Source organism: Schistocerca nitens, chromosome 4, assembly GCF_023898315.1.
Source record: "Schistocerca nitens isolate TAMUIC-IGC-003100 chromosome 4, iqSchNite1.1, whole genome shotgun sequence".
In the NCBI taxonomy this organism is placed as follows: domain Eukaryota; kingdom Metazoa; phylum Arthropoda; class Insecta; order Orthoptera; family Acrididae; genus Schistocerca; species Schistocerca nitens.
Window position 1 is genome coordinate 306003014 of NC_064617.1, and position 16069 is coordinate 306019082.

The 16069-nt window shown below is 39.3% G+C and overlaps 1 protein-coding gene across 1 annotated transcript in view; it reads left to right on the plus strand.

The window, feature by feature from the left end:
- LOC126252816 (tRNA pseudouridine synthase Pus10) overlaps positions 1-16069 on the plus strand; it is a 76897-nt gene that overhangs the window by 25788 nt on the left and 35040 nt on the right. The window contains exon 7 of the mRNA XM_049953757.1: positions 85-317. Coding sequence (XP_049809714.1) covers positions 85-317 — 233 coding nt within the window. The remainder of the gene's footprint in view (positions 1-84; positions 318-16069) is intronic.

Below are 16069 nucleotides of genomic sequence, written 5' to 3' on the forward strand. Positions count from 1 at the left end.
CATACTAAACATTCATTTATGTCTGTATTCTAGTTTTTGTGTTGCACTCAGTATTCTTCTGCTTAAAGTGTAACATTGTTACAGGGAGTGCTTGGCAGAGCTCAAGAAAGGTGAGCAAGAGAAACAGAAACTGTATGAAGCCCTTTGTATCTGCCATGATGTACCATTGCTTCAGGAGAAATTAGATTGCTTATCGAGTGCAGCTCCCTTGCAATTGCAGCAGTGGACACCTATAAGAGTTTTACATCGGCGACCACTGGCAGAGAGAGTCAGAACCATACACTCACTGACAGCAAAGGAGGTCAGTGGACAGCCAGGTAAGAATGTAGTATATTATGTTCGTACATATTTACTTAATGAGTTACATGAGTCAATTTCATCAGCATTAGCAACTGGAAGTAAATCTGTCACCAAATATGTTATCCAAGATTTATTATTTCCAAAATATTCTGGTAAGTTTATGTATATCCATATTTGTACAAACAGTGAAATAAATTTGCAGAAATTAGTAGTTACAAATTGCTTTTGAACGGTGTGATGATATTCAGAACATTTAAACAAGTTTCATGTTCACTTCAGATCTGGAGCCCAAATGGCAGAAATGCATTATCTAATGTGCATGCCCTGATGATGTATGGAAAATTGTATGAGTTTAAAGACTACCTACTGAAGGACTAGTGCAAATAGTTTAAGGTGTAATTTCCTCATTCCATGTAAAATACTGCAATTGTAATAATTATGAAATGTTCACATCTCAGAATCAGTCTGTGCAAATCCCTTTTTCTGAACATTTGTCATGAATACTTCATGTAGAGAAATTCTGCCATCAACAGGCAAATAGGTCAGTTCCCTCCTCTGACTGAACCACAGTCATACACATTTGGTTGAGTCCTGTTTTTTAAAGCAATAGTCACAGTTACATTTCTTGACATCACCAAAAACATTAAAGAAACACAGCATTAATTTATATATTCACTGAACCGTAATGTTTTGTAGATCCCTTCATTACGAGAAACCTACAAGAATGTGGAATGAGTCAAGTTATAAATTGACAAATTGAAGTAACTTGTAGAAACTGCATCAATTTTTAAACTACTGACTAAACCCACATTTAAACTGGTAAAATCAACAGGAAAGTCACTGCTTCAAAGAACAGTGCTTCCTCCTCAGTTGCATTAAGCAACTGCCATTTATCTCATAAAAGTAACATACAATTTTTCTAGGTGATATTATCATGGAATGATATTAACCTAAGTGTTATAAAAATAAAAGCCAGTTTACAATGAGCAACAGATGAAAGGATGCACAGCAGATGTTGCAGTGTTTTACATCACAGCAAATGCATAGGATATTGGTGTGGTGAAGATAATGTGATTCTGTTGTACTTCAGGGTTAAGACCAGTTAACTCAGTTTGAGCAACATCAAAGTACTATGATTTGAGTATGTGCCCAAGCACAGAAGACTGGATTAGCAGTGGGCTTTTTCATCAAAAATATAATAATAATAATAATAACATTGCATGAGGCTCCATAGCTGAGCACAAGTCTCTCAATTGGACACCACTACAGCGACTTGTGTGTGCCTCCAGTTATCCAATATGGAAAAGAGGAACCTACAGTTTAATATGGAATAAAAACCACATGTTGTTCCTGGCAACTCTTTACATTATTGAGAAATGCAGTCTAGATTGAAGGCGGACTGAAAATTTCCATCGTCCAGTCGGGATTCGATTCCAAACCTCTTGGCTTCCAGGCATGCAGTTTGCTGCTAGATCACCGAGCCCACTATAAAAGTAATGACATAGTGTTACCAGAACTTCTTTCTGTTTCAATGGAAAGAATACACACATTACCAATGCTGGCATTGCACTTTCCTCTTGTGTTCCCAATTTTGTCCTCGCCAGCAGTGTAGGCAAGAACACATGATATCACTGCATGAAATGGTGAGATGCAACCGCATTATGAGATTTTTGTTCCTCATGTAATTGACATTGTACATTGTCAGACAAAAAAAGTGAAACACCCAGAAGACATGGTCAAATATCAGTGTAACTTTTACAGGTACACTCTATTGGCAGGTTTGTAAATAATTAGAGTTACAATTCTCTGTGACATAATGTAACTGGATCAGAGACTTAACAGATGGGATGAGGAGAAAAGAAGGACTGCTTGTTGTTGATACCTGCACTGAGTAGATCTGAAAACATGAACTCAAAAGGTGGAAGACAGGGTAACAAGCAAGACAGATATTACTGAAGAAAACACATAGTGCAAGAGTTAGTAAGGCCTAGAAGCTAAATGCATTATATGTGGTAGATAGGGGAGGGGGGTCAGATTTGAAAATAAAAGTTATAGGCAAATAACAGAGCAAATAAAAGGAATAATTACTGAACATAAATTCTGAGACCACAGAAATTAACATTAATGTAGGCGAGATGTGTTGTGGGAACCAAGTACATGTTGTAATGCCAGTTCCAACCTGAGAAACTGGTATAAAGACGGAGAATCCAGATGGTGTGTGTAGTGACATAGGCACTGAGGTCACAGCTGTCATGTCGTAGAGCATGCTCTGCAACAGGATATTGTGTGTCACCAGTACATGTACAAGATAACCTCCACCATATAACATACAGTGCCTTGTGGAGTATGTATGAAGATGTAGATGTACACCTTGCATCTGTGCCCACTCTTTCTGACTGATAACATGTGGTACTGGCAACATACAGTATCCTGATGGAGACCATGGTCTACAACATAACAGTCCCCACTTCCCTCTCCTCCCCCCCCCCCCCCCCTCCAACCTATCTGCTACGTCTAATGCACTTAGCTTTCTAGTCTTACTGACTGTTGCATGATGTTTTTCAGTAATCTCTGTCTTGCTTATTACCCTATCTTCCATCCTCAAGCTGTTATGTTTTCAAATCTCGTCCTCTGCAAGCAGCAACAGTCATTCTTTCTTTCCTTCTCATCCCATGCGACAAGTCTTCCCTGACCTGGGGTTCTGAGAGACATTTTTGGAACTCTCTCCATTTTCTAAACCTTTCAAGTCCTTTTTCTGCATCCCTCTTCTTTTGCCTTCTGCCAAAAGAAGGAGCCACTGGCTCCAAAAGCTTGAACATTTCCATATCTTTTGTGTGTGTTTTCTCCTGCTGTCACTTGGTAAGTAGATTTTTTATCTATCCAATTATATAATATTTTCAAACATTGATTATTCTCATTTATGTGTTTATTCTTTGTGACAGGCGGAATTAGTTTTGTTCATATTTAATGTCGGTATCAGGCCTATACAGTATATAAATGGTGTGGACAGTATCAGATGTTGAGAGATCACTTTTGAAGGAAACAAGATGCCATATACTCATGTGAGACAGCTTATAACACCTGACAGAGTTTGAAATGTGCCTCATTGTGTATCTCCATTTGGCTGGCTTATCGAATTGTGTGATATCCATATTTGTGAGTGGTCAGATATTGAACTCCATGGGAATGTGAGGGCAGGCATATTCCTCATTAAGGTACCAGTCAAACACATACTACCACCACAAGGGAAGTTGACGTATTGTGGACGAAGCACATTGTAAACCCTTCTTGTCTGTGCCTTTCATCTGAGAAGAAGCAGTGGGCACCTTGGAACATTCTGTACCAGGCCACCTCTTCAGTCGGAGACTTGTAACAACTGGACTAGGGAGTTACTATCCCATTTGTGGGCTGTCATTACCACCACCACACAAACAGATACATTTGAAAAGGTGCCATGTAGAGGTGCCATCACTGGGAAGTGTGGACTGCTGATGAATAGTGTCACATTGTGTTCAGCGTTGAGTCATTGTTCTGCACTATCTGAGATAGTCATCGTCAGTGAATATGGTGGCAACATGGGAAGAGGTCAAATTCTGCCATTGTTTTGGAGAGTCACAGCGGTGTTACTACTGGTGTCGTGGTGTGGGGAGCCAGCGGTTATGACTTCAGTCACAGGTTTTAGTGACTGAGGGAACTGTGAGGACACAAAGGTACACCACAGACATCCTGTGTCCTCATGTGTTAATTCTCAAGGGATAGTAATGTGGTGTCATTTTTCAACAGGACAAAGCTCATCTCCACATCGCACATGTCTGTGTGAACTGTCTACGTAATGTTGAGGTTCCCCTGTGGCAGCAAGAGCCCCAGATCTGTCCCTGATAGAACTTGTGTTGGTCCAGCTTAGATGTCAGCTCCATCCTGATGCCAGTACCCAGGATATGAAGATCCAGTGACTACAGCTGTGGATCAGTTAGCATCAGGAGAGGATAGAATGGTTTTATAATACCCTCTCAAAATGAATCAGTCCAGACATCCAGGCTAGAGCGGGTGCAATGACTCAAAATACTCCCTTTTACTTTACTACTCTCTCCTCCTGTTAGTAAGCAGGCACATCTCCCATTCCCTGTAGAATAAACATGTATATTCATTCATACATAATTTTCTGTAGATCCCATCATCAAGGAGAGCCTTCAGGGATGTGAAATGTGTGAAGATCTATGTTAACAAAGTGAAGCAGCTGTTAGAAACTAACTACTGGTAAATTATTAGAAAGTATTTCTGCTTACTCAAGCTAAGTTTAATGTAGTAAATCAGCAGGAAATTCAGTATTTAAGAAAACATAAAAACTAGCTTCTTCCTCAGTTGTATTAAATGGGCGAAGTTTATCCGCTGTTGTGTGCTTAATGTATACACTGATCATGACTACATACCTGATAGCCAGTATGTCCACCTTTGGCATAGATAACAGGAGTAACACATCATGACATGGAAGGAATGAGGCCTTGGTGGGTTGCTGGAGGGAGCTGGCCCACATCTGCACACAGAAGTCATCTAATTCCCGTAAATCCCTGTGTGGTGGGAGTGGAGGGGGCAGGGAGCGATGAGCTCTGACACTGTGCTCAGTCACATCTGAGACATGTTTGATCAAGTTCAGATCTGACGAGTTACGGGAACTAACCACTGTGTTCCTTGAATCACTCCATCATACTCCTGGCCTTATGGCGCATTACCTTGTTGAAAAATGCCACTGCTGTCAGGAAACATGATTGTCATGAAGTGGCGTACCTAGTCTGCAACTAGTGTATGTTACTCCTTGGCCATTATGATGCTTTGTAGAAGCTCCACTGGACTCATAGATGCCCATGTGAATGTTCCGCAAAGCATAATGGAAGCAGCGTTTCCACATCCCACACTTGTCAATGAGCTGTACCCTCGGAAGACAATGGATTCTGGTAAAGAAGCTATAGGGGTTCATCAGACCATGTAATGCTCTACCACTGCGTCAATTTCCAGTGCCGATGGTCAAGTGCCCATTTCCCTCTCAGTTGTCAATGTCGTTGCGTTAAAATTGGCACATGCATGGGTCGTCAGCTGCAGAGGCCCATTGTTAGCAATTTTTGGTGCACTTTGTGTCCAGACACACTTGTACTCTGCCCAGCATTAAAGTCTGATGTTAATTCTGCCACAATTCACCATCTGTCCTGTTTTAACAGTGGCCCCAGCCTACGACATTCGATATCTGTAATAAGGGCTGGCCTCCCAGCCCCACAATGTCTGGACATGGTTTCACCTTAGTTTTGCCGTGTATTGAAGACACTCACCACAGCACTCCTGAAACATCTGATAAGTTGTGCAGTTCCTGAAATGCTCGTGGCAAGCCTCCAAGCCATCACAATCTGCCCTCGGTCAAACTCAGATAGATTGTGCACCTTCCTCATTCTGCACACAAATAGCATGCTCACTGGTACTATATGTACCGTACCTGTGTCTGATTAGCAGTCATTCCTTGCCAGGTGATGCTGCTATTGCCTGGACGGGTTTATATCGGTAATATATTTATGGTCATAATGTTCTGGTTGATCATGACCACATTGACACTTACTGAACAAATGTTACCTATGTGTATAGAAGTGAAACCTTCTTCACTGCGAACATTGCTAGTTGTCATGCAGCTAGCTAACTCATCAAATCATGTGAAGAACATCTGTTACAATCTGAGTTCAAGCCAATGTCCAGCGGCAGTGGATACATGCAGAATTCGAATAGCATATTAAGCATAGTACAAGGAATCGCACAATTTGTCACATAATGTGCGTATGTATCACTGTAGAAAACTGGCATAGGCAATGACTGATACACTTCTACAGACCTTATACCTGGTGGCTCACAACATCCAATTGGATGTTATTACAATTGCACATATTAATGTATTTTCCATGTTGATGTGCAGTAGGACTGATAAGTAAGTGTAGCTCATTACCAGTCAGAAGTTTTTACATGTAAATAAAATTGGTGAACCACTTTACAGGCACTGTTCAAAATAGTTCCAGTTGGTAGTGATGTTGCAGAATTGTGAATTTTACAACATGTGAGTGTAAGTGGTTATCATAGCTGAATGAACAATTGCTGTCAATTCAAACATAGTGTATAGCTGTGAATAATGTTGCTCAGGAGGTCTATATTGTTTTGGCACACTCTTCATCTTGGATCCAAATGTGTCAAATTTGCAGTCTCCCTTTAAATAAAACTACTGCCAGGATATCAGCTTTTTCTGCACTGACTACATTGTACAAATGATATGGGTGAACCATTTGCTCAGGGGGAAGTTGTGGTTAAGCACAAGCCATCCAACATGTCTTTTTCAGTCAGTATCACAAACAGTTTCACGCATGCATGTGCACGCATTTGTGTGTGTGTGTGTCCATGAGAAATTCAAATACGAGTGACAGCATTCTTCAAGCAAAAGCTTACCTTTGCTGATCACAGTGAATTCAGAAATACTGTGAGACTTCACACTGATAAGTAACTTTATGTAAGCGTAAACATATAACACTGCTCTTAGCCTTACATATTACTATTGGACAGAGCTTGACCTGACACGGACATGTTAACAGAATCACTATTACTTTCAGTTAATATTGACATAATAATGTTTGCAAGTCCATATAATATTGTTAATAAACAAATAGTGAAGTTGGGTGGCTCATAGCAGCACTGGCCTGCCCTGGGACCAATAATGTCAGGTGGTGTGAGGGGCCAGTGCCATGTTTGGAACTGCCACTCCTGGCTCCCTATAAGTGTCAAGCATCTGATGTCACTTTTATGGGAGCAGCAGATTAAAAGGAGGCACTGGCCCTGCTCACCATCTGACAACATTGGTCCCATGGCAGACTGGAGCTACCATGTGCTGGCCAACTCTGCTTTCTGTACATACATCAGTTCGACCCTCTCTAAAAGGTAGTGGTTTTTACTCCTGAAGACAATGGCAGACACAGCCATCGATAGCTCGTGTGTTTTATTCAAACTGACATGACCCATAAACCAAGAATATTTTATTCATTAATGGGCCAATTGATTTGGAATCACTATTAACATGATCAACGGAAGTTTTCTGATGTTAGTGATATGTGTTAAATACGTTCACAATACTTGACGTAGTACATTTAACTCCACCAGTTTCAGAAATGTTCGTTAGGAAATCTTGCTGATCATTGCACTGTTGCCATAACCAATTACAGAATTCTAGTTTGTTATGGTGGTCTTCTGGGTGTTTACTTTGAATCACAGAGTAGTGGTAAAGATAAAGATCATCAACTTGCAAAACCCTATGGACAGTCGTCTGTGGTATCCCCGTACAGTGTCATTTACCCCACTGATAACTGAATCATCATGTACTGCAGAAAGTATACAATTTTAGTTTGCAATGATTTGTGTGCTTTGATGAAGTCAGGAGCCAGATGGCTGGTTTCACAAAGTCATTCATCTAGTCAAAAAAATATACTTTGTACTCCCAGTTGTCATATTGAGAAACATTGTGCATAGTCATGACTCAACATTTACAGTGCCGCAACATTCCTCCAAGACCTTGTATTTATCTACATATTCATTGAAGTCATACTGCATGTCCACAGAAAGAAATGAAAGTATCAAATGCTTTATAAGGTCTCATAATATACAGCACAATGTGTACATACTGGATGCTTCAATCTCTCTAAATATAAGAGACAGTCAAATGAAAATGATACAGATGTGAAAAAAGTAAATAAACTGTTTATTATTTCAAACGTTATCCCCATAACTGTTAATACATTTATCCCACCGTGAGACAAGATGGTCAATGCCTTCATGGTAAAATGTTTGCAGTTGCCTATGGAACCATGGTTGAACCCAGGCTTACACCTCTTTGTCTGAAGCAACTCGGCAGCCACAAATGTCTTCTTCAGTGCTCAAAAATAAGGAAATCACATGGGGAGAGATCGGAACTGTATGGGTGATGTGTAAGGCATGGACACTTTGCAAAAATTGAAGCACGCCATGAAGTTCAAGTGTTCCAAATGTTGACAGATGGCTTCATTCTGTTGCCTAGGTTGCTTCGACTATGTGGCCGAAGCTTCATTGGCTAGCCCTTACACAGCCTCAATATAGTTCCAATCTCTTCCCATGTGATTTCCATATTTGTGGAGAACTGAAGAATGATATTTGTGGCTGTGTATTTGCTTCGGACAAAGAGGTGCCACGTGGGTACAGTCATGGTTCCTTAGTTTCAAAGTCAGCTTGTTATGAGACTAATAATCAAATTGAAATTTAAGATATGAAACTCAAGTGACAAGCCCTTTTTTTACAGGTACACATCATGAAGTAGAAAAGTTGTAAATACTCATCTGATTTTTGGTGTTGGCTTTAACGAACTGGGGTGTCTTATCTGCTGTCTGCTTGCAATAATCCTCTGTGTGAAATTGCTTCTCTAGGTACTGTTGATGACACTATGTTTTCAGAAAACTATTTTTGGTGTTTATTACGCTCACTTCTTTTCACATAACTCTGAAAATACATGATAAAAATATGAATTATTCTGACATGGAGCATAACCATATTCTGACCAACTAACTGACTGCCCACGACAGGTGCTGCTGCTGTCTATAAGTACATGATGACCATTACATTGTTTACTTTAGACATGAACAAAACTGAAATTATAACCAATATTTGTAGAATGTTGGTAAACTGCTTAGAGATTTTGTTACTACAAAACACAATAACAAGTTTCTTACAACCAGAATTTACTTAGAAGTATTTTTTTATATTCAAAATTAATAAAATACACTTTGCAAATAATAATGTGAAAATATTTTTAAATTACACATTAATTACATTTATTTACTAACTTCTGACAGATTACTATTCTCAAAAATAACTAAACTGTATAGCTAGTATTTGATAACACAGTTTGAAACTGAAAAAATATGCATATCGGTTTTTGATTACAGCATAGTTTCAAACTTGACTGTATCAGGCAAATGTACCAGTGACATATAAAATTATTGATTATGTTATACCGTAAAACTTACTTTAGTGTGAGAGCTCATGCTACCAATATTTCATAAATATTCAGGAATCTGGTATTGATCTATTTGTATTGTGGGTTCGTGCGATTAGGCAAACACAAACATTTTTCCATGAAGTCATTAACCATATTTTCTCAAAGCGGGATAAATGTATTATCGGTTATGGCAATTACTTTTGAAAAACTTAACAATTTACTTACTTTTTTTCTCATCTGCCTTGTTTTCATTTGACTGCTCCTTATGCTTCTGTGGGCAAGCATTGAACAATTCTGATGTTACCAAAAAAATTCACTTGCAGGTCATTTATGCAGTGTTACCAAAAAAATTCACTTGCAGGTCATTTATGCAGTAGCCTTGACTGATTTTAAGGATAAGTAAGGAGGGCTGAGCGGAGACACATCTGTGTGAAACCGGGACAGCTATTGGGAACCTGTGAAGTGTCAATGATGCTAGTAATACATTATTGCAGTGCAGTTTACAAGTTTACAATTTACAAGTTGTCATTCTTTTGCACCAGCCTCATCTGTTGATCATTCAGCTGCACATTGAATTCTAGCTGACGTCCATTGAGTCAGCTCTGTGTCTGCATCCCCAGGCAGTGTTAGTGATCCCTGGCACTGCAGCATGCTGCTGGTGAGCAGCTGCGACCAGTGTCCAGCACGGAATGGTTTCATGTTGGCTGTTGGAGTATCCTTGGTCCCACTCTGAATTCTACAGTGAACTTTGGTGACTTGTAATGCACATGGTGTCGGTAGTCATGTAGTCGGTTGATCTCCTCCTTACCCTTGGTAGGTTTCAACATCTGGAGGCACCTGTGTGTTGAACAGGAAAGTGGACCCCAGGAGGCCCTGTTACTAGCTTCTGCATTGAAGTATCATACTGGCAGCATTCTGCAATGTGATGCTGTTGGAAGACAGTCAGTTTCTCCATCAGTAGGCGATGAGTGGCGAGCAGCATAGAGTTGGTCATCTTGAATGCATCTTTGGCTAGTTCACAAACTGTGCTGAAGCATCTAGGACATATATTCACTACAGTACCGTAATCATGAAATCAAGTGCTATTACTGTGCTTGCCATCAATCCCAATAATCAACTCATGATGAGAGCTGGAGTATTTAAATGGAGCTGGCATGTGGCTATGACTCAAGGCTCAGTTTGTAATGATCGCATGTCTTCTCCTCATTCTGCTATATTTGCTTAACAGCCTGTTAACTGCTGTGCCAGTTCCTTGCTGTGTACTCTTGTGAAAGAGAGAGAGTTCCTTGCAACATGTCTTATGAGCTAGACAATACCCTTGTCACATTTCCTATGGTTTTCTGTCAGTCTCGTTTCTCTTTCCGCCTCTGTCTGTAGTATGACTTGATTTTGCCTACCCTTTGTATTTTCTGCCCTAACAGAAGCAACTGTTTGAACAGTGTTCAAAAGAGTAAACTTTAATAGATCACATTCTCATTCAACATGTTTAAAAAGAATAACTAACTGACATACCAATGAGTAATTACTAAAACACTACCTAAAAAGACAAGAAATGTGAACATAAACATTAGACACAATATGTAATGATAAAACCATAAATAAATAAAAGTAATTAACTCTCAGCACTATTTTTAATTATTCTACTTCTTAATTCTCCAAACACTTTACAAATGGTTCAAATGGCTCTGAGCACTATGGGACTTAACATCAGAGGTCATCAGTCCCTTAGAACTTAGAACTACTTAAATCTAACTAACCTAAGGATATCACACACATCCATGCCCGAGGCAGGATTTGAACCTACGACCATAGCAGTCGCACGGTTCCGGATTGAAGTGCCTAGTACCGCTCGGCCACCGTGGCCGGCAAACACTTTACAAGTCAGGGGTTTAGTCAGTATGTCAGCAAGTTGATTTTAGCTCACACCATGTTCATGTTTAATTTGAAAGTCTTTCCTATGTGTTGCTGAATGAAATTGTGTGAAATTTCAATAAGTTTATTGACTCTTTTTTTCCCCATAGGTATTCCTCAACCTATATGGCAACTTGATTTTCAATATATATTTCTGTCGGTTGATTCAAACCTGAAATTCCAAGTTGTTGTCCAAAGTGTCATATCCAATATTTATTGTGGATCGAAAAGGCAGCAGCAGTTCTGTTCTCTGCTGCAGCTTTGATGTTGTCATAAGACTTGCTTTCAAGTGCACCAGACAGTATGCCCTCCTAAGATGATAAAAACTCTGCTGATGTAGCATATTTTTGAGATATCCCATCATAATCACAGTAAGCATAGGAAGCAATGTTCAGTCTTCATCAAAGAATTTCCCAGATTCGATAGTTCACTTAGGCACTGAAAAACGTGTTTACCATTTTCGAGTGACTAACCATTGGTTTATTATTAAATCCTCTTGAAAAAGTCTCAGGATTTCCTCTGTAAACATAATTTGATTTACAAAAATTCCATGTGAACTTATTTTAATTTCCTTTCCAAGATATGACATTTGATTTTGAAAGATTCTCTCAAATGTTATTTCAAACTTTTGATTCAACTTGTTCAAAAGTATCTGCCTTCCTTCCAATAAGTAGTCCATTATCAGTAAACAGTGCTATAATGATGCTTGATGGTAACAGATACAAGGAACACTGTTGGTCTTTACAAATCCTTATGTCATTAGATAATATGACAGTATCTCATTCCAATTCTTTGGATGGTGTTTTAGGCCATTTAAACTCTTCCTAACTAACAAACTCTACTTGTATCATTGTTGTAGGTAAGATCTCCTCTTGCAGCTCACAGTATAGAAATACTGCCTTTGCATAAAAATCTGTTGTTTTAATTTTACTTATAACTGCAAGACTAAGACACAATCTAATTGATTCATAACTAAAAGTTTCTGAGTAATATAGATTTTCCTATTGCTCAAAACCTCCTGCAAATAGTCTGGCTTTATAACATCCAGTGTGCTTTTACACAAACCTGATGCAGGTTAAAAGTTTTACATTCTTTGGAAGTTTTAAAAAGAGTCCACATTTTCAATTATGTTAAAAGTTTGTATTCATCAGACATTGTTGCATTACACCAGTTTTTGTGTTTCATGGCATGTGAAATAGAAATGTCCTCAACTTCACTGCTCATTCCAAAGTTCGAATTATTACTGCTTTAAACAGTATCCAGTTCATAGTCCGCAAATCTTATACATGGCCTAAAATTTTGTCAATCACATAGTTTTGGTGGTGAGACTATTTTTGAATTATATGATAAGTGACATGCTGCCATCTTCAGAGACATCACAGAGTGATTTATCAATGTTGTTTCCTCTGGATACTTGATTTAATTCTTCTTTTCCCTTTGAGAAAGTCTTGACTACAATAGCTTCTTCTGTGCGTGCAATATTTTTGTCAAATATGACATTATCAAAGGCAACAATATCCTTTTCATCAGGTAATTAGATTTTTGTATCGGGGAAAATCCAAACCGTATCCGACATGGGTTCCTTTGTTTGATTTCTTTTCAGTGTATCTTTGTTTGTGATCCTCAATCGGAACATAGCACTCAAAACCAAAACTTCTCAAATTACTATGGCAGAACTTTTTTTTTCTTTTGTTGAACTTCTTCCAATTTCATTTGGTTTGAAGACTGCAATATTTATCACTTCAACCCACAAGTTCTCATTCATTTTCTGTTGTGTACAAGTGTTAGTCTTGATGTGAGAAACTCCAAATTCATTTAGAAGACCTTTGGTGAGAGCATTCTTGATCTTGATCCCATTATCTAACTTTGTACATTTTACTTTCTTCCCAAACTGATTTTTGTACCATTTTCATGAAAGTTTCTAATTTGGAAAATCTGTTCTTTCATCTCTAGAACATAAACAATGCAGAAATGGGAAAAAATCTCTAAACAACAAAAATACCTTGCTGCTCCTGTCAACATGAGGTTCATTTCAAAGAAGTGCTACCCAGAGTATTTTCAGCAACCTACATACTTGTTGGACGAGATTTGTGATGTTGTTTGCTGTAGAGGCAACCAACAAATACAGAGGTTTTATAAAAATGTGAAATTATCGTAAGAAATGCATGTTTGAATATAAATGCAGATAAGCCTGATGGTTATGCTGTTGTATTTTACTATGAATGGTACCTGTGCAGTGTCCTCAATAGAGCGCAGGTGTCAGCTGTCATCAGAACAGTGTTCTGTGTAGTTGTGAGTCAGAGCTAAATGAATTCAAACATGGGCAATGTATTGGTACTTGTATGGTGGGTGCTTCCATAACCAAGATAGTTGAATTGTTTGGACTTTCAAGAGGCATCATATCGAAAATTTGTAGCATATCAGGAAAAGCGAATAAACATCATCCACAAAGTCACAATGTGGACGAAAAAAAAATCACAATGTGGACGAAAATGTGTGTTGAGTGATCATGACAGAGGGTCATTGAAGGGGATTGTGATGAAAAATAAAGAGAATGACTGCTGCAAAAGTCACTGCAGAACTAAATGTCTCACTCGTGAACCATGTTGGCACCAAAACATCGTGAAGGGAACTCCATAGGTGGGGACTTACAGGACGAGCAGGAATTCCAAAACCACTCATCACTAATGTCAACACCTGTAATAGGAAAACATAGTGCCAAAACCATAAATCAAGGACTGTGGAGCAATGGAGGAAAGTCACTGGGGACATACAACATAGGGATATACAAAAATCATTGTGTCATTTGGCCCAATGAGTATTGTTTCACATTGTTTCCAACTTCTGTCCAAGATAGGTCCCAAGAGTAAAACATAGCGGGGGTTCAATGGTGGTTTTGGCAGCCGTATTGTGATATCCGATGCGCTCATTGTTATTCTGCAAGGTCACATTCTGCCAAGAACTGTGTAGCTGTTTTAGCTGATCAGATGAATCCTGTGGTACAAAGTTTGTTTCCCAATGGTGATGCTGTGTCCCAAGATAACAGGCCCCCTGCCCACTAACTCGTCATCCATGATCGGTTTTGTGAGCACAAGGTTGAATTGTCACATTTCCACTGGCCACCACAGTCACCAGGTCTCAATATTGCTTTTTTGGTCTGCTTTGGAGAGAATGGTGAGTGATTGCTATCTGCCTCTATCATAATTACCTGAAGTTGCCACTATTTAACAGGAAGAACAGTATAAGATCCCTTTGAAAACCACACATGAACTGTATTTAATCTGGTTTCTTGCCATACAATGTTTCTAAATTTTTAATTGTTTTACTGGCCAACTTGCAAATTGATATTTTCCTGGCTATATTGCTGCTCACATTCAAACCTGTAAAAATTTATGACTTAAGATATGTATCAATCCAATAATTTGTATGTTGTTCAGTTTCTTTCTCCTTCTTGGTTTAATTTCTGTCTAGTTGCTACTGACAAAACGTTCTTGACTTCATTGTTAAGCATAGTTTAAATCTCCAATGGTGACTTAATAGAACTCATCAATTTCCTGGCTGCCTTGTAACTGAAGTTTGACAAAATTATTCTGCAAGTTTCATTTAGTGATATTAACTTGACAGCTGACACTACTTTCGACTATTTGCTGATTTGCTGTGCATTACTGATCTGTTCGTGTGCTTCTTTAAGAAAACGTGCAAATATGATGTATCCAGTTTTTCACTTTTTTATACCTGGGCCAATAACTTGTTGATAATTTCTAGTGTTTTCAAGATAGTTTGCTTGCAGAATTATTTACGCAGTGGCCTTGAGTGATTTCAGTGATAAGTAACCATTCGAACAATGTTTAAAAGAGGGGTAGGCCTAGGCCCAGTGTAGTGCTGGAGTGGAAATAGGGAAAAAAATAGGTGGGTGGAGGACAATGACTAACTAAGTTTAAGTGCATCAGAGTTATGGGAACATTGGATATATTGCAAAGAGATTTCCGATCCTCACAGTTCAGAAAATCTGGTGTTAATGGGAAGGATCCCAATGGCTCAGTCTGTGAAGCAGTCATTGAAGTGAAGAACCTTGTGTTGGGCAGTGTGCTCAGAAACTGGGTGGTCCAGCTCTTTTTTAATTTGTCAGTGGCCATTCATGCAGACAGACAGCTTGTTGGTTCTCATGCCTATTTAGAACGCAACATAGTGGCTGCAGCTTAGCTTATAGATCACAACGGGTTTCACACGTAGCCCTGCCTCTGATCGGATAGGTGATGCTTGTGACCAGACTGGAATAAGTGGTGGTGGGAGTATGTATGGGGCAGGACTTGCATCTATGTCTATTACAGGGATATGAGCCATGAGGCAATAGGTTGGGAGTAGGGGTTGTGTGGGTATGAAGGAGGACATTATGTAGGTTTGGTGGACGACAGAACACCGTTGTGGAAGGGATGGGAAGGATAGTGGGTAGGACATTTCTCATTTCTCAGCATGGGAAGAGGTAGTCGAAAAAGATGTGATTAGGTTGCTCAAGTCCTGAGTTGTACTGAATCACAAACAGGATGCGCCTCTGTGGACGGACAGTGGGACTTTGGGAGGCGGTGGGTGAATGGAGACATAAGGCATGGAAGATCTGTTTCTGTACAAGTTTTGTAGGCTAATTACAGTCTGTGAAAGCCTCAGTGAGGTCCTTGGTATATTTTGAGAGGGACTGCTCGTCACCACATATGCAATGGTCATGCACCCACAGTCTTTTTACTTCTCTCCTTTCCTACTCCTCCATTCCCTTGCCCTTCGTCTAACCTCCTGACTGCACCTAGCCGCCCTATCCTCTCT